Genomic DNA, 19,515 nt, shown 5'->3' with positions numbered 1-19,515 from the left:
GCCACAGACAGCTCTCAGACACGATCAGTAAATGCCACAGACAGCTCTCACACATGATCAGTAAATGCCACAGACAGCTCTCAGACACGATCAGTAAATGCCACAGACAGCTCTCAGACACGATCAGTAAATGCCACAGACAGCTCTCACACATGATCAGTAAATGCCACAGACAGCTCTCACACATGATCAGTAAATGCCACAGACAGCTCTCAGACACGATCAGTAAATGCCACAGACAGCTCTCACACATGATCAGTAAATGCCACAGACAGCTCTCACACATGATCAGTAAATGCCACAGACAGCTCTCAGACACGATCAGTAAATGCCACAGACAGCTCTCACACATGATCAGTAAATGCCACAGACAGCTCTCACACACGATCAGTAAATGCCACAGACAGCTCTCAGACACGATCAGTAAATGCCACAGACAGCTCTCACACACGATCAGTAAATGCCACAGACAGCTCTCAGACACGATCAGTAAATGCCACAGACAGCTCTCACACATGATCAGTAAATGCCACAGACAGCTCTCAGACACGATCAGTAAATGCCACAGACAGCTCTAAGACACGATCAGTAAATGCCACAGACAGCTCTCACACACGATCAGTAAATGCCACAGACAGCTCTCAGACACGATCAGTAAATGCCACAGACAGCTCTCAGACACGATCAGTAAATGCCACAGACAGCTCTCACACATGATCAGTAAATGCCACAGACAGCTCTCAGACACGATCAGTAAATGCCACAGACAGCTCTCACACATGATCAGTAAATGCCACAGACAGCTCTCACACATGATCAGTAAATGCCACAGACAGCTCTCACACATGATCAGTAAATGCCACAGACAGCTCTCACACATGATCAGTAAATGCCACAGACAGCTCTCAGACACGATCAGTTAATGCCACAGACAGCTCTCAGACACGATCAGTAAATGCCACAGACAGCTCTCACACATGATCAGTAAATGCCACAGACAGCTCTCAGACACGATCAGTAAATGCCACAGACAGCTCTCAGACACGATCAGTAAATGCCACAGACAGCTCTCACACATGATCAGTAAATGCCACAGACAGCTCTCACACATGATCAGTAAATGCCACAGACAGCTCTCACACATGATCAGTAAATGCCACAGACAGCTCTCACACATGATCAGTAAATGCCACAGACAGCTCTCAGACACGATCAGTAAATGCCACAGACAGCTCTAAGAAGTTTTTCTTAAGGAGCAGTCGATCAAGAACTAGTGGAGCAATAGGGACGCAAAACTCTCCTGATTTACCTGAAACTCTACTCACAAGTTTTGGAAAATCAAGCACAGAACTTGGAATCAATAGCAAAGAGAAATACAGCGTAAGCATAAAAAAAAATGAAAATATGAGCAAAATTGTCAGAGAGCAAAAAAACTGTAATATAGAAATCTCATCAAGAAAAACATGATTTTGTTTGCAATTCTGATTACTTAAATTTTTTTGCTTTTTGTCTTGTCTTTAAATTTTTTTTGCTGTATATTTTAAATGTTTTTATACAGTTTTGATTCACACTGATGAACAGTGTTCACAAATTATCCAGAGGAGCTGTCATATTTACTTTGAAGATCTCAGGAAATTAAGTCATTAGTTTATGTGTCCAAGCAGGTGAAGGAACAGGTGCATTGGACTAAAGTCAGACAGTAGAACACCCATTTTACTCATCAAAAGGTCAGTTGTGTGTATTATTTGTTTAAGTGTGTTTGTTTGTTGCACAAAAGCATGTTCACTTGCTGACTAGAACATAGGAGAACAGCAGAATAATGTGTATTGTGACTGTAGTGCATGAATGAACAGAAGAATGAAACGGCATACATTTTGCCAAAGGTGTGTATTTTTGGGGGAATTTTGATATTTCAACCCCCTATAATACACTGTGTACACAGAATAGTTACACTCAGGACCTTCAGGACAAAAATGTCCCCATTGAAACCCACCAGATGGCGTAATTTTTCTCATGTTCAGTCTATGGAGCAAATACAAGCTTTTACCCTATTTTCTGTTTGCTGTATTATAGAACAGTGTTTCTCAACTGGTGGTACGCCACCCAAAAGTGGGTCGCAGGTCAATTCAGACTGGCTCGCAGACAGCAGGGAAAGAACAATGCATGGTTCTAACATTGAAGATATTTTGACGGGCCAGCCAAGTGATTGAGATTATTTAATGATAATTTAATATTTAATAAAGAGATAATTTAATAAAAAGCTATAGGCTTCTCATCTGCACTGCGATATTTTCGCGGTGTGATTAAAGCATTAATGTGAGTGCAACGGTAGGCCTACCAGCTCGCGCTAATGATCTGCTCTGCTCTGACACACGCAACCGGGCGCCCCTCGATATTGCGGGCAGACCTCAAACGGATGTGACCAATTTCAATTCTAGTGAGACTTCTCTAATTTAAAGTGTTGCGGAAAAGTCAAGTCGAACGTCTCAAACAGTAGGCAGCCCTAACATGCCAAACAGCACTGAGGATGAAAAGAGCAACATTGTGCTATGCCACTGTGCCAAAACCAGTGAGAAGGGTCTGACTGCAGAGCCGCAGAGCCACAGTTTCACCCCAGCAGGTTTCACACCAGCAGTTTTACCCCGCGCATGCGCAGTTTCACTACATCAGTTTTACCCGCTCAAAATGCATATTACGGCACTGGAAGGAAATAATTTACCTAATTATTCTAAATGTTCGTCTTGCTGTGACCAATATCACTGTCCGTTCTGCTCAATACATTATTATAAACCGTCAGGAGAAAGTCACCTCAAGCGTCATCTTCAATTACATTTTAACCGAGCAGTTCAACATGAGGGTGAGCTAAAAACTAACTTTACGTTAGCCAACTTTAGAAAGATAATGTGTTCTGCGGGAAATGTATTTATCGATAAGTAACGTTATGGCTATAAATAACTAATGTAACCTGTATCTAGGCTTATACTATAATATTCTTTACTATCAAAAATTATAGTTTTTAGTTATATCGAACCATACAGTCAGACGATTGTTCTTAACAGATATAATTTTGACTCTCCTTTTGTGTTAATTTCATATGTTTTGTTCCCGGCACTGTTATATCAGATTACAGATTCATAATAATACAGATTATCACCTTTTTTTGTGATAGATTTTTTATTAATGTTTTGTGAACAATTCTATTTGATATTTATTGCGTGTAACTTAAAATTAATTATTGCAATTTTATTCATTGATAAATAATATTTGAGAATATCTGAACATTGTTTCAAGCTTGATTATGTCCTGGACACAATGAGGACTCCAGATGAGCCAATAGTGGATGTTGGCACAACCACACTAAAACGCTCTGACTTCATATCATTGGGTCTAGATCAACATGAAGTTGAGGCAACAGTAAGTTCTATGTTTGTATGTAAAACAGTACGTTTACTGCCACATAAGAAATGCTTCACATACATTCTCAAAAACCTTAATTGATACAATTATACAGATTGCCAATTGCTGTTTCCAAATGATGAGCTGATATTGGAATACATCAGGTATATCGATATGAATGATTACTCTCTCTCAAGGCATTTTGCATGTTAACTACTGTGTCAGGTCTAACAATTATTGAATTGATTCATTGTCAGGGAAAGGATGTACATGCCATTGATGCATATGTAATAGCAAGCTGGATGTCCCCTTTAAAAGCAGATCCTAATCTGTCTCTCCCAGTAAGTGAGCACTTTCTTGCTATTTCATTTTGATGCTTAAACACAATTGCATTTTGTGCCCATTAATAAAAACTGTTATCTACTTTCTGTATTTTCTCTTCAATATTATCTCAATAGGTTGATGTAGCATCGAAGGACATGATTCTCCTTCCCGTGTGGAAAACAGGACACTGGGTGTTGTGTGTAGGTTTATTTTGATTTGTAATATTACATGAATATTGCAATACTATGTGGACTGCACTGTACAACTAACTTACCGTGGAATTATTAAACAAATAATCAGGGAAACATTTTATTTTGGAGGCTAAGAAAATGACATGAAATGGAATATTACACATCTGTAGACTATGTATTTCTCAGGTCTTGAAGCCAAAAGAGAGAGTGATGCACTTTATTTGCTCAAAAAATCTCCATGGCTATGGCGATGGCTCACATGTGGCGTTGTTCAGGTTTTACATACCCATTATAAATTTGGCTTGAGTTCAGCCGTTCAACATTCCCCGTTCCACTGTTTAAAAGTTCTTGTTTTGCTTGTTTGGCTTATTGGTTGGTGTTTTCTACAGTATGGTAAGTACATAAAAGTTTTAGGCACTAATGAAAAAAATATATGAAACTGTCTAAAACAAAATGTTTGTGGAACAACTAAAGTGCCCAAAACTTGCACAGTACTGCATACTTTTCACTTGCTGTTCAGTGTTCTTTGCATGTGTTCAGTTGGTCTCAATAATAAGTTATTAAATTCATTGTCTTCACTGCAATCAGTTCAGCAGTGCTGTAGGACAAATAATTATTTTTTTTTAAAACATATATTCATGTTGCAGCAAACTTGCTATGACAATAGCACCAGGCCGTTGGATCATGATGAAAAACAAGGTAAGGGTATTTTGTTGTCGTATTTTCGTAACACTTTAACGTCCTGTTTGATTTCTTTGTTTTTCAAAATGCAATTTGCCATTTCAGCATATCCCCCATCAACTTGATATGACATCCTGTGGGGTCTTCATGATTATGGTAAGTTACCAGACTTTTATCAGTCTGTATCCATTCTGTTATATCAAAAATAACATATTGCAAAATTAATGTTTCAGTACACCCTACACATTGTATTAAATGAACCCGTTGATTTCACTGCTGTAAGTCTTATTTCTACATTATATTAATATTATTATTGTTAATCTTATTCATAGTATTCACTGAAGTATTGCTTTTTTCTCAGCATGACATTCCAGTCATCAGGCGGTGGTGGTGCCTTCTCCTCATGGAGAATTTTGCTCTTGGAGGGTAGGGTTTCTGATTATGCTTTTTTTTTTTTAACCAAATTATTATTATTTGTCATTTAGCAGACACTATTATCCAGAGTGACTTTTAGTAAACTAACTTTAGGGACAGTCCTTGCTCAGGACTGTCCAAGTGCTTTGCTAAGTGCCTTGCTCAGGGACAGAATGGTGACAGCCCCAGGGATTGAATTCACAACCATACTGTGTTCCATTTGGAAGCACAGACTATTGATGACTAGACAACCACCTGATGTATTCTGCACAACTTTGTTCTCATTGTTGTCTTTTTGTATTTTGTCAGACATGGAAGGTGGCTTGCACACTGGGCTGAGGAGGCCATGGCGGTTGGATCTTGCCTCACTGAGAGTGAAGTAAGCTTTTGTTGTCAAAGTATTTTTATTTATTTTTATCCGATTTTCAGTCGACAATATTCTATACTTAGACTTTCAGGGGACACAGAGATCAGCTGGGTTCTAAAAACACACACCAAGTAAGTCCCATTGATCCAGGGTTGATCCTTGAAAGACCCTAAAAGACCCCTGTGAACACATGTGCCCCAAGCCAAATTGTCTAGAGCTAGTCTGATCATTACAGGCATGTACTACTTTAAATGTATGTTCTTGCTAAATGTAATGTTGTAGTTTTATGATGCAGTATTAAAAAGGGCTTAAAAGTCTTAACTGGTGGACACCCTGTATTAGGGCAGGGACATTGACCTTTGTTATTTTTGTTTGTTTTTGTAAAGTGGATTGATACAAATACCTGAATTCTCTCATGTGTAAATTAGAAGTATATCAACTCTTTGTTTGGTTCTGCATTGAGTATGCATGAAATTATACATTTTATTAAATGATAATTTTGTAGTCTTATGGACAATTGAAATACATTACATCACATTGTGCTCTTCTACAGCCGATGAATGGACCAGGAGAAATTGAGTATGGCGTAGGAGCGCTGGAGGGGGTCATGCCACCACACAATCTTGAGGTATTTTGTAGAGTTCTGCAATGTATATATTTAGACTTCAAGTTTTATTTATTTGAAACTATAAAATTGTTGATTGCTGTTAATTTTCAAATATTTTTCATAAAGAATGCCAATATGATGAGCAGCTTCAGGAAAGGTGTTGAATGGTTGAAGGAAAATCACCAGCTGATGAAGAGCAAGTACTTGCCACCACGCATTGACTGCATGGAGGAGGAAGATGCACTGAAAGCCCTTGCTCGACTGCATACACATTGTGACACAACTTTGGATGAGGATGATGAAATAAGAGCCCCATTCTATTTTACATTTAAAAACAGGGAGGACATGCTCCTTTTCATGTCAGAGGTTAGGGACAACAAAAATGTTAGAGTGTCATCATTTTACAACCCTGATATTTAAATTTTTTTTCCCTATTGGTGACAGACTTGGTGTCTGTCTGTATCTGTCTGTCTGTCTGTCTGTTTCAGTATGTCTGTATCTGTCTGTCTGTCTGTCTGTTTCAGTATGTCTGTCTGTATCAGTATGTCTGTCTGTATCTGTCTGTCTGTCTGTTTCAGTATGTCTTTCTGTCTGTCTGTATCAGTGTGTCTGTATGTATATCAGTATGTCTATCTGTGTATCAATATGTATCAATATGTCTGTCTGTCTGTATCAGTGTGTCTGTCTGTCTGAATCAGTATGTCTGTCTGTCTCTCTCTGAATCAGTGTGTCTGTCTGTATCAGTATGTCTGTCTGGTAATTAAATTGAATTATTAAATTGTATTCTTGGTAATGTCTCCAAAATTAATAAAATATTTGAAATTATTGTAAATAATTTGTTCAAGTCATTTGTTTTATCAGGCAGATTTAATTAACTTAAGAATAATTAGACATACATTGACTTAGACTAATAGTTCGCCTTTGAATGTCTAATCAGAAGTTTGTGTGTTATACCAGGCATTGAACAATTAAGTGTGTACATAGGCCAGGCTGTTCGTTTTTGGAGGAAAAACGTAAAAGATTAAAGTGTTCCTGACACAAGCATTGTTTTATTTCAGTAAAGGACCCTGAAGGCCTGGGAGTAACCAAAAAATAACTAATAAGCAAAAATAATTGGTAACAATAACCATTAGATCGTTTTAATACTGAACAATATGACAGCGCATGCGCAGGTACAACTGTTGTGGTGAAACTGCGCATGCGCGGGGTAAAACTGTTGTGGTGAAACTGCGCATGCGCGGGGTAAAACTGCTGGGGTAAAACTGTGGCTCTGCGGCTCTGCAGACAGATATTATTGGGAGACAGTTGAGATCCACTGTTATAGAGGACTGCAGGCCATAAATAAATAATGCAGCTAAAATTGTGTGGGAGTGTTGGTATGAATGCCAGAGTGTGTTTTGTATTTGTGTGTGTGTGTGTGTGTGTGTGTAAAATACAATATTGGCATATGTAAACAATTGGCATTTAAAGGGTTAAAAATCCTATAAATGAATGAATGTTTGGTAGTTATGATCAGGACTGATGTTGGTTAAAAAAACTAAGTAGCAAATCTATATAAATCTGCTGTATTTAGTCATCACAAGCAACTATGATTGGTCTATCTTACCAGCGCTGTGAAAAGAAGCACATGTCACATGACCTGCTGTAGTTCACCGAGGCAATGATATAGACATAATTTAATATCGATTGAATTTTAAAATACACAGTGGATGATTAAAATACAAATGATTGATTTTGTAATTAAGGCCCACCCAAATAGGACCTGTGTTTATTGTAATTTTCCCGATTATTCCGTCGCTATGGGATTCGCCCCGTCAGCAGCGCTGATCACATGACCGTGTTGTTGTTACTTTCGCTTTAGAACAAACGCGAATCTGCTGTACAATACAGATATTTACTCGCCGTGGGTAAGTTTAATCAAGCAGTTCTTCTTGGTAGTTTTAAGTCGTTTTCTGTCTTTCGTTGGGCCTTACTTCCTCTTTTTGAGGCTTACGTTTCCCCTCAGAATTGCCCAGTTTGTAAATGTGGTCGTGTAACATGATTTATAAGAGTGTCTTTGTCATTGAATAGTTTGAATCTGTGTAGACCAGAGTTGTGTACCATTCAGAATTGAGAACTTAGAAAGCTTTGAATGTTTTAACTACTGAATTTACCGTTGAAGTCAGAAGTTTACATACACCTTAGCCAAATACATTTAAACTCAGTTTTTCCACAATTCCTTACATTTAATCGTAGAAAACATTCCCTGTGTTAGGTAAGTTAGGATCACTACTTTATTTTAATAATGTGAAATGTCAGAATAATAGTCGAGAGAATGATTTCTTTCAGTTTTATTTCTTTCATCACATTCCCAGTGGGTCAGAAGTTTACATTCACTTTGTCAGTATTTGGTATCATTGCCTTTAAATTGTTTAACTTGGGTCAAATGTTTTGGGGATCCTTCCACAAGCTTCTCACAATAAGTTGCTGGAATTTTGTCCCTTTCCTCCAGACAGAACTGATGTAACTGAGTCAGGTTTGTAGGCCTCCTTGCTCACACACACTTTTTCAGTTCTGCTTCAGTTCTTAGGTCAGGACTTTGTGATGCCACTCCAATACCTTGATTTTGTTGTCCTTAAGTCATTGTGCCACAACTCTGGAGGAATGCTTGGGGTATTTGTCCATTTGGAAGACCCATTTGCGACGAGCTTTAACTTCCTGGCTGACGTCTTGAGATGTTGCTTCAATATATACACATAATGTCCCTTCCTCATGATGTCATCTATTTGGTGAAGTGCAACAGTCCCTCCTGCAGCAAATCATCCCCAAAACTCCCCCCACGATTCACGGTTGGGATGGTGTTCTTCGGCTTGCAAGCCTTTTTCCTTCAAACCTAACTAACAATGGTCATTATGGCCAAACAGTTACATTTCTGTTTCATCAGACCAGAGGACATTTCCCCAAAAAGTAAGATCTTTGTCCCCATGTGCACTTGCAAACTGTAATCTGGCTTTTTTTATGGTGGGTTTGGAGCAGTGGCTTCTTCCTCGCTGAGCAGCCTTTCAGGTTATGTCGATATAGGACTCGTTTTACTGTAGATATAGATACTTGTCTACCTGTTTCCTCCAGCATCTTCACACCAAACTATGCTCATCTCTAGGAGACAGAATGCGTCTTGTTCCTGAGCGGTATGATGAAGCGTGGTCCCATGGTGTTTATACTTGCATACTATTGATTGTATAGATGAATGTGGTACCTTCAGGCGTTTGAAAATTGCTGCCAAAGATGAACCAGACTTGTAGAGGTCCACTATTCTTTTTTTTTTCTGAGGTTGTGGCTGATTTCTTGATTTTCCCATGATGTCAAGCAAAGAGGCACTGAGTTTGTAGGTAGGCCTTAAAATACATCCACAGATACACCTCAGATTCAGCACACCTCTTATCAGAAGCTAATTGGACAAGTGCCTTGGCAAAACTATAGTTTGCTAACATGAAACCTGTTGAGTGGTTAAAAAATTTGTTGTAATGACTTCAACCTAAGTGTATGTACACTTCTGACTTCAACTGTAAATTGTAAGATGCTGTAAGTGATTTTAACACTTCTAGAACTAATCAAATGATAGAATACATAGGCTTTATTAGTCAAAATTCTGAAAGTATATGTAGTTGAATTGCAGTTCAGTATATTGTATGTTGCTGTCATCAATCAATTCTGAATTGTGCCAAACCATTTTGCAGTCATTTTAAAAGTAGGCCTATTTGATGTTTCCGATAAAAAAGACTTGGCAAATTCTCCACCCAAGTCGCTGAGATACGTAAAGTGGAAGTTAATCTTAGACTATTATTATCTCTCAGTTTCAGTCAGACTCTCACCATCCTTGCCGCATCATGGCGGCATCTGCTGGTGATAGCGGCATCCTGGAGGAAGAGTTGACGTGCCCTGTGTGTCTGGAGCTTTACCGGGACCCACACTTGCTGCCCTGCGGCCATAACTTCTGCCTGCCTTGCCTGCGTAGACTCAAAAGCCGCTCGGACCGCGGTCGTTTGCGCTGCCCGGAGTGCCGTCAAAGCCACCGGAGCTCTGCCAACTGGCAGAAGAACTTCAAGCTTGCCAACATTGCTGACCGTTTCCGCCGGCGCGGCCAATCAGAGCTCTCCAACCCGAGCCGGAGTGACCCTTCCTGCAAACCTGCTGAGGTGCGTTGCGATTACTGTCCAGAGGGCACTGGTGAAGATGGGACAAGTGGCATGGCAGTGAAAACCTGCCTGAAGTGTGAGGTGTCGATGTGTCCGAAGCATCTTCAACCTCATCTGGAGCTCCCGGCGTTCCGTGAGCACCCCCTGGTGGAGCCGCTGGATGACATGAGGAAGAGGAAGTGTGGGGAACATGACGAGATGTTCCGCTACTACTGTTTGGATGAGCGGCTGCTCCTCTGTAACGCCTGCACCATAGAGGGAACGCATGACAGACATTCAATCAAAACCCTGAAGAATGCCATGAAAGATCTCAAGGTAGGTCTAATACCAGTTAGACTTCCCATTCAACTAAACTGGAAGGTCAAATTTCTATATAAAATAGAAATAAAAATCTGTCCATTTTTTATTAAAATTGAAATGCATGTTTGTTTATGTTTGTTACAAAACAGCATGTTCACTTGCTTTTTAGAACACACAAGAACAGCAGAATAATGTATATTGTGACTGTAGTGCATGAATGAAGCCAGTAAATGTGTGTTGTGATTGTGCACATCAGTTAACTCTCTCTCTCTGTTCTTCAATAGAGTTATCTTGACATTCAGCTGCTCAAGGTGAACAGGAAGATCAGAAGGGTGGAAAAGAACCATCAGGAACAAAAAGAGATTGAACGGCAGAACAGGGTAAAGTCAGTGCTGTGGCATTTTCCGTTTAGTCCATAAATTGTGGTTGCGCCACTTTTGCACGTAGGTTTGAGCGCAAAAACCTGTGTCTTATTCATTAACCTTGCAATCTTATGAAACCAGATAGGATTAGCACTGTAATAGCCTTTATTTTTGTCACACATTATACATTTGCACATATACAGTGAAATAATTTTTCAGCATATCCTAGCTAGTGCAGAGTCAGCCATGATACGGGGCTCCTGGAGCCGATAGGGTCAAAGACCTTGCTTTGCGGTTCTGGGGCTTGAACCCCCAACCTTCTTGTCAGTAACCCCGAGCCTTAACCACTGAGCCACAACTATTAAAAGGGATGATAATCAAATGATGGAGAAGAGTGTTTATCCAGATATACCTCAGCAAGTATAAACATGATGTGTGTGTGGACCGATATGTTTTTGTGTTGAACTTTTGGCAGGAAAACCTTTCATTAGCATTAATTATTGCATGGCAGTGATTGTGCATATTATATGGTGATATTAAAATCTGGGTCCTGAAGCAAACATAGTGGAGTCAAATCTTTGGACTCTTCATTCTCTAATTAATGATGTTTGTTAAGTCAAGCATCGCTATTACTGTCGTTCATACTAGTGAATTATGACAGACTCATTACTCTACAATATTAAAAGCTAGAGTTAATGGTAATAAAGACTCTGAACATCTCAGAACATGGCACCTTACACCCTAGCATTGTGGTGAGTTTTGTGCGCACGAGCACCAATCTTTAACACATTTGTTCTGCTGTAGGTGTACCTCGACGAAACAGACCAGCACTTGAGTGCATTCCGAGAGACTTCCATTGCTCATCTGGATGCATTTCTCTCTTCGCTGCGTGAATGTGTCAGCACTTATGATGTGGAGCAGTGTTCTGGAATCCAGCAGAATCTGAGTCAGATAGCACAAGATCAGACTCGTCTGCAGGAGGTCCACTCAGGCCTAGAGAGGCTTCTAATGGAGAATGACCCATTCCAGTTCATTAGGGTTCGTTTCATACACACACTAATACATGATGTTAGTTTCACTGTAATATAACCTTTATAAAAAGTACAGTTTTATAAATACACTACCAGTCAAAAGTTTTGAAACACTTTATTTTAGATATATATATATTTTAGCATCTTCAAAGTAGTCCCCCTTCGTCTAGAATTTGCATCATCCTGAGATGCTTTTTAAACAGTATTGAAGGAGTTTCCATCTATGTTGGGCACTTATTGGCTGCTTTTCTTTATGATTCAGTCCAAGTCATAAATTTCAAAAAATGTTATCTACAAAACTAGTTTCAAACATTTAAGCATACGCCTTCAGATCAAAAGATTTTTAAGATCATGAAAAACATTCCAGGCAAGTGACCCCAAACTTTTGAATGGTAGTGTATATGTGTGTGTATATATATAATTTAAAACAAACCTGCATTTAAAAAGTTTTTCTCAATGGTATGCTCATATTTATTGCGTTCTCTTTGGGTTTCTTTCAGGATTACAATTCATCGGTGAAAAGGTAAAACAGACATTTGATTCACTTTCACACACATTCAGTTAGGGGTTTTGTTTTGCAACAAGCATTATATGCCAGTTATCTACTCTAATTAATCGCTTACATACATTTTTGCTGTGAAAAGCCTCAAATGTTGATGATGTAAATAATATATGGGTGTTTCTTCAACTTTGGGCACTGTGTACTTCTATAAAGTAAAGACTCGTTAAAACAGTTTCCACACATCATTAGGCCTGTCGCGATTATTAAATAACTGTCTGATCGTGGTTATTTGAGACAACCACAAATATTGGGCATTCTAATTCCAGTCACATTATAATGCCCAAATAAGGCCCTTTTAAGCGAATATAGTGTATAAATGCCATGAACGGCATGTTTGTGTGGAATTCAGTTGAACTGCGAGTCCGAGCGTCACTGAGCCACACCGCGGATGTCAACCAGGTCCTGTCCCGAAGAGCACGTTAAGTGCTTTGATGTGTGTCTCATGCCAAATTCTACCGATAGTATCAACTTTGAATGTAAACGCAAAGCGCTTCGGTTTCACTTTAAACGATCGTGTAATGGCAAATGTTCATGGTTCAGATGAGCTGTGTTATTGACACACAGTGACACAGGCTTACTCTGTTTCTGTGGAGTGATAAAATGATGAAACGAAATCTCGGTTTTGCTTCATGACAATTAAGTTGGTTTAACCAGAGCATTAAAATAACATGTGAAAGGGAAGAAATTAGAATATAAATATTTTACTATTGTATAATATAATTAAATATAATAATATACTGTATGAAAAAAGATGAAATATTTTTTATAAAAATGTACCAGTATGTAAAATATTTGAGTTTAAATAATAAAATAACTTGGAGAAATAACAAAACTAGAGAAATAACAAAACTTAAGTATTTCGATTTTTCATAAGTTTTTAAACCATTAAAAGGAAATCATATATACCTATTTTATTTGTTGGTTTTTATGTTTCAAGTCAAATGTGTAAAAATTTAAAAATTTTATTGATTCATAGACATATAACAAAGAAAAAACACAGCATACTGTATATACATTAAATCAACATTTAACCCCCACAATTACCCCTCCCCAATCACCAACCCCACCCTGACCCTCAATGAACACCCCTGTGGTCACAAATAAGAATACACACACAAAAAAGAAAATATATTAATCTTATATAATTTAAACTAAAGCTCTCTCTCCACAGCCCCTACTCAAGAGTCACCGAAAACACTAATTAATTGCCCCATTTTGTATCAAACTAATTCCGAACCCCAGCCTTCTGCTTGACACCTCCTCAAAAGCTGCCACTCTCCCCATCTCTGCACACATCTCCGAAAATGAGGGCGCTCCATCTGACTTCCATCCCCTTAAAATAATCTGCCTACCAACCATAATACTGGTCAGAACCCAATTTTTTATGTGTTTATCCCCCAAATTTATGACCGCACCATTGCCCAAAAATACAGAGTCTGGGGCAGTGCCCAAAATGTCACATAAAACTCTGAACCTCCAACCAAAATTCTTGGGTTGTATCTCCATCTTCTGATTGACATCGCCAGCAGGTGGGTGTGTCTTTAAGATCAAGCCTATACAATCTAGAGGGGGTCCAATAGAATCGATGTAAAATCTTGAATTGCATAAGATGCACCCTTGTGTCTTTTTTTAAAAAAATCCTATCCCACACTCCCTCCTCCAATGCCAAGTTAAAATCTTTCTCCCATAATCTCTTGAGAGAAGTTAAAGCTCTAACCCCCAGAAATTGTATTAGCAGGGAGTAATACACTGATGCCTCATGACCTTTTCCAAAAGCTGTAATCACCACACCCAGAGTATCTGCCACTTTAGGGGGGGGTGTGCTACTCCCAAAAATAGTACAGAGCAAGTGGCACAGCTGTAAATACCTGAAGAACTGAGATCTCTACACTCATTTTGGGTTGAGCCATATGCTTGAGGCAACATTTAAATAAATGTCCAAATTAAACACTCTGGCACTTTTGTCCATACCGAGTGCAAATGCGGGGTATCATTTTTCTGATTAGTTTGATAGAAAGGCTTTGCAATTGCAAAAAAGCGTCAAGAACTTCTTGTTCAATGTAGAACCAGGTAGGGGCTCTCTCAGATGGAAGAGCCCATTGAGCCAAATGTCTGAGACCGAAAGCATAATAACAAAACATAATCTTGGGTAGGCCTAGCCCAGCTATATCAGTCGGCCTATGCAATTTACTGAAATGCAATCTGGGGCACTTACCACTCCAAATAAAAGACTTCGCTATCCTATCAAATTGCTTAAAATAAGAGAGGGGGACATTAACAGGGAGAGATTGTAGCAGGTAGTTGAATTTTGGAATATAATTCATTTTAATAACATTAACCTTCCCAATCATTGATAAATGCAATGAAGCCCACCAGACCACATCGCTCAAAAACCTTTTAATAAAGTGTCAAAATTAACTCAATCAGACAGATTTGTTAGGGTTATATAATAATATAATAAAATACATAATAAAAGAATAACGTTTTTATATAATAATAGAATAAAATACCCAAATACTTAATGCAATGTTTGGGCAACTGGAAGGCCGTTACTGGGCAGTACGCTGTCAGAGCCAAAGCTTCAGATTTAGACCAGTTGTCTATGTATCCTGAGAACTTAGAAAAGGAATTTATAATTCTGTGGAGGCAAGGCACATATCTAGTGGGGTCTGAGATGAATAATAAAATATTATCTGCTTCATGCAAAAGCTTATGCGCCATACCTCCCGCCACCAAACCACCACCAAACTTAATAAAGTATTTCTCCCCTTTATTTCATTAAATGTCATTTAGAGGTATATTTAAAAGATGATTTTGTCCTCTTTATTGTTAGTAAGAATATTTAATACAACCTTTTAAGTCGGGACACAAGCTGAATAATCGGTTAAGAGCCAATGATTAATCGTTGCAATAATTGCAGAATAGTCGCATAATCGTTGTAATAATCGTTAGATTAATCAATTATAAAATATAATCGTTAGTTGCAGACCTAATTTCAACCCATGGGACATGAAAGTGCCCAAAGTTGAAGAAACACACATATATAATAAATATAATTCAGATAATCCAAATATATTACACAATTGTGTCAGATGACTAAAGCGCTGATTAGACAATAAAAACAGTGCCTTTCGATAAAACATTTTTTTTTTTAAATTTCATATCATTTAATGTAAGCCAATGACTGATGTACAGTTTACATCAATCCATAATGCAACTGAGTTTGTCAATCTGCCCCAGGTATGCTTGGGCTGTTTTCACAGGACTCATTCTTGCCTTGCAGCTGCGCTATTTTTGTTACTGTACTCACTGTGGTTATCATTTTTAACTAGTTTTAGTGTCTCACTTGTCAAGTTATGTTCTTTGAATAACGTCCTGCGGCAAATGCAGGTGCTGTGCTGACAGCCCCCTGCTGAGTGTAGCATGCAAAAACATAAAGGTGGAAAATTCCTTATCATGGAATTTAGCTACAAGTGACTGTTAATGTTTTTTATTATTTAAATTTTTTTTGCCAGTTAAACCACAACAGCCTTATTTGCAAGTAATGTCACTGTAAATGTGTGTGTGTCAGGTACCGGAGACAGCTGAGAAAGCCTCTGTACTTCTCTGATGAGCCCACAGTCGACACTGAACCGCTGTATGAAACTATGGAAGGAAAGATGGGGGATTTCATTGCTGAACTACAGCAGCACGCCACCACACTCATCAACACTGTCTGTGAGTCTGAGATCCAGTGCACACTGGGTATTATTATTCAGAGATAGTCAGAAGCGCATGTGGCCACATCGTATTTATAGAGTAAGGGTGCTTTAACACTAGGGAAAGCTCTGACCGAGCGTTTGACAGGTAGAAATGCTTGCAGTTTAGTGCTCCGTAAAAATTAGCTGAACTGTTCCTTTTCTTAAAGAGACAGTAGCAGTTTTTTACTTGTGTTCTACAAACCAATGTAAATACTTGTAAGTTACACACTATGCATGAAAACATAATACTGTATATATGCATATATACAAATAAATAATGCAATTTGTTTGAATGCAATAATATGCAATTATAAATACATTATATTTATTGATGGAATTTGTGCATTTAAAAAAAAGCTAGAATTATGAAAAACTAATCATTTTACACATTTAACTAAATTAAATTCTTAACATGTTTACAATCTTATGATGAATAGATTTGTATTACATTTTTTGGTCCTAACTTTGTAAGCATGTCATTCTGGTTCTGTATACCCCAGCCCCACTAGATGGCAGCAAGTAATAGAATACATTTTTTCTCCATCAGTTTAATGTGACAAGTTAATGTGGCTTTGTTAGAAAACTGCCATAGGTAAAAGCAGATATAACATTTTCAGCTATTTGATGACTTACAGAAAGATTTTCTTTTGAAAATCTTTAAAACGGTGGTATTAGTGCCACAAAATAAACCATATTAGTATGTCATTAATCATTGGTATGTAAGCAAAATTGACTATTTAAGATTATTTATTTTTTACTTTTCCAAGAAACGCATATTCAAACAGTGATGTGTCACATGATCACTTGGGATCAGATCACCTTAGACGAATGTTATTATCAGGTGTAAATGTGGTCTGTGGCATGATGAACATTTAATATGTTATCGTTCTGTTGTCTTTGTGTCCTTTTTGAAGGTGAATTTGATGGTGGAGATGATGAGGCAGAGGTGGATGCTGATGCTGATGATGATGATGAAGATGATGATGATGATGAGGGAAGCCTTTATGAAGACATTGACAGCAGCAGTGATATAGAGGGTGAGGAGGAAATGAGGAGTGAGGAAGAAGAGCAGAACCGCAGCGAGTCAGTAGATGATGACTACACTCCAGAGGAGGAGGAGGAGGAGGAGGAGGAGGAGGATGACGATGACTAGCACTGCAGAGTTTACAAAGCCAAAGACTGATCCCAAACCAGCCACAATCTCATGTGTTCACACACAATGTATTTATGATGCACTGGATTGCCATTTGAAGTGTGTGTGCTGAGAGAGAGAGAGGAGTATTATACAGAATGTTCTTACAGTTATACATTATTTGGTAAAATGTTTGTTTGTTGTTATTTAAGCACAAAATCTCTTAACAAAAAATGTGATTCCATTGTGTCAGTTTGACATGAATTCTCTCCATGAAGTGACCATCTGCCAGTATATTTAAGAAAATGGCTTTTGTGTTGAACTAGAGATATTTAAAAACAAAAGAATAGTTTGTATGTTCTTGACAGTATATTTTGTTTGAGGAATAAAAAATCTCTATATATATATTTCCAGTTGGATCTGTAAAAAAGCTCAGGGTACATATGTTAACATAGATTGCTCTTTGGGATTGGCTTTATTTGCACTTTTTTTTGGTGGTTTGATGGTTTCTTGTCTTTCTGTGAAGATGTTTAACCCTTGTGTGTCAATAAAAAAAAGTTACTCTGAGGTTCTTAGAGGACACAAATATCAGTGTCAAAAAACTGCCATAATAATATTATATATTAATATTATTTTCCACTTTCAATTAGTTAATTTTTTTTTTAACCAACATCAGTCCTGATAATAACTACCAAATATACATATTCAGTATTTTAACCCTTTAAATGCCAGTTTGTTTAAATAATGCCACTGTTGTTTTTTACACACACACAAATTTCTCAATACACGCATACAAAACACACTCTGACGTCCATACCAACACGCCCACATAATTTTATATGCATCATTCATTCAGTTGTCCTGCAGTGCTCTATAATACATCAAACATAGAATAGGGTAAAAGCATGTATTTGCTCCATAGGCTTAACATGAGTAAAATACCACCATCTGGTGGAAAATATTAAACATGTCAATTTTGAAGCCAGGGCTCTGAAATGAAAGCATAATATCATAGAATTCATGATTGTATGATTTAATGGCACTGGGATCAAATATTGCTGTTTTAATTTTTGTCCTGAAGTTCCTGAGTGTAACTATTTTTGTGTACACAATGTATTAGAGACGTATTATAGGAACTGAGGTTAAAATATCAAAATCCTTCCCAAAATACACACCTTTGGCTAAATGTATGCTGTTGGCATTAACATAGTCAAAATGATAGAACAAAATGACTTCCCGAAAGTCACACAAGGGTTAAAAAACAAATTTTGATAGTGTCTTTGCAAGAAGAGGTGATGTGATGTTTTGGCAAATAATATGTAATAAAGTATAGTTTATTTATTTACAACCGTTTCATGGGTTTTGGGGTTTTTACTAAATTATTTTTCAAATGAAAGTTACTCATTAGATAGAATGGAAGTTACTTCTCCTGAGAGAGTAAGGAAAGGGAGAAAGTAATCATTAAAGAGTTATTCGACTTATAGAAAAAAAAAGGGATAAGATAGGTGTTGTAAATTTAAAGCTCTCCTCGAACAGAAGGCTAAAGTAAGTTGTATTGAATGTATAGAGAATGTTGAAAAAGAAAGGATAAGATTGTGTTTTATGAAATATTTGAACTAGCAGAATTAAAAGCTCTTACTGCTAGTCGTCAGTTAGCTAAAGCACAAAGAGTTAACATTTCACTGAGCATTAAGGGAAATAATGCAGCAGATTTAGAAGACAAGAAGGTTTCTGGCTGTCAATTTTAAGTATTAGCACCAATAATTGTTATTGAACCACAACCACAATTGGATGATATAATTCAAATTCAACAGGAAGCAGTACATATGAACATGCTATGTGGGAAAATAGGGGAGCAAAGAAAGACTCACAAGGTACATGGTGTTCTCATGAAGCACAGATTGTTGCATCAACTAAGCTCCTCAATGTTATTATTACACATACTTATGGTTTTGACCATTGCTCAAGTGGGGAAGTAATGAGGAGAATTACACAACAGGGATATCGGTCTCCAGTTTTGCAAGCAAAGTTTGATGAGTTTTTGTCCACATTTGAAGTCTGTAATCCAAACAATGTCAGAAAAGGAATAATAACACCCATAGGTCGGGTGCCAGAAGGACCATTCAAGCATTTAGTTATGTATTATGTGGACATGGTAAAGAAAGCATTATATGCTTGTGGTGATATGCAGATTAAGCATATACCATATGTAAGCAGTACCATCATCAAATCA

At 37.8% G+C, this 19,515-nt stretch overlaps 1 protein-coding gene across 1 annotated transcript; it reads left to right on the top strand.

Moving 5' to 3' along the window:
• Positions 1-7,827: 7,827 nt before the first annotated feature.
• Positions 7,828-18,604, top strand: LOC127619697 (E3 ubiquitin/ISG15 ligase TRIM25-like). Its single transcript, XM_052092652.1, has 7 exons — positions 7,828-7,887; positions 9,814-10,470; positions 10,740-10,835; positions 11,622-11,855; positions 12,349-12,371; positions 15,982-16,127; positions 17,065-18,604. Exons 2-7 carry the CDS (start codon positions 9,847-9,849, stop codon positions 17,301-17,303), a joined length of 1,362 nt encoding a protein of 453 aa, XP_051948612.1. The 5' UTR covers positions 7,828-7,887; positions 9,814-9,846; the 3' UTR covers positions 17,304-18,604.
• The last annotated feature ends 911 nt before the right edge of the window (positions 18,605-19,515 follow it).

The sequence above is a fragment of the Xyrauchen texanus genome, chromosome 2, assembly GCF_025860055.1.
Source record: "Xyrauchen texanus isolate HMW12.3.18 chromosome 2, RBS_HiC_50CHRs, whole genome shotgun sequence".
In the NCBI taxonomy this organism is placed as follows: domain Eukaryota; kingdom Metazoa; phylum Chordata; class Actinopteri; order Cypriniformes; family Catostomidae; genus Xyrauchen; species Xyrauchen texanus.
The sequence above is the reverse complement of the archived record's forward strand: the minus strand, read 5'-3'. Positions and strand labels throughout refer to the sequence as shown.

What these genes read in the sequence shown, in the direction of transcription:
- LOC127619697 (XM_052092652.1), top strand. Translation starts at nt 9,847, where the DNA reads ATGGCGGCATCTGCTGGTGATAGCGGCATCCTGGAGGAAGAGTTGACG. An exon ending in AGATTGAACGGCAGAACAGG is followed by an intron (nt 10,836 to 11,621) that starts GTAAAGTCAGTG and finishes GTTCTGCTGTAG; the next exon opens with GTGTACCTCGACGAAACAGA. An exon ending in ACCCATTCCAGTTCATTAGG is followed by an intron (nt 11,856 to 12,348) that starts GTTCGTTTCATA and finishes GGTTTCTTTCAG; the next exon opens with GATTACAATTCATCGGTGAA.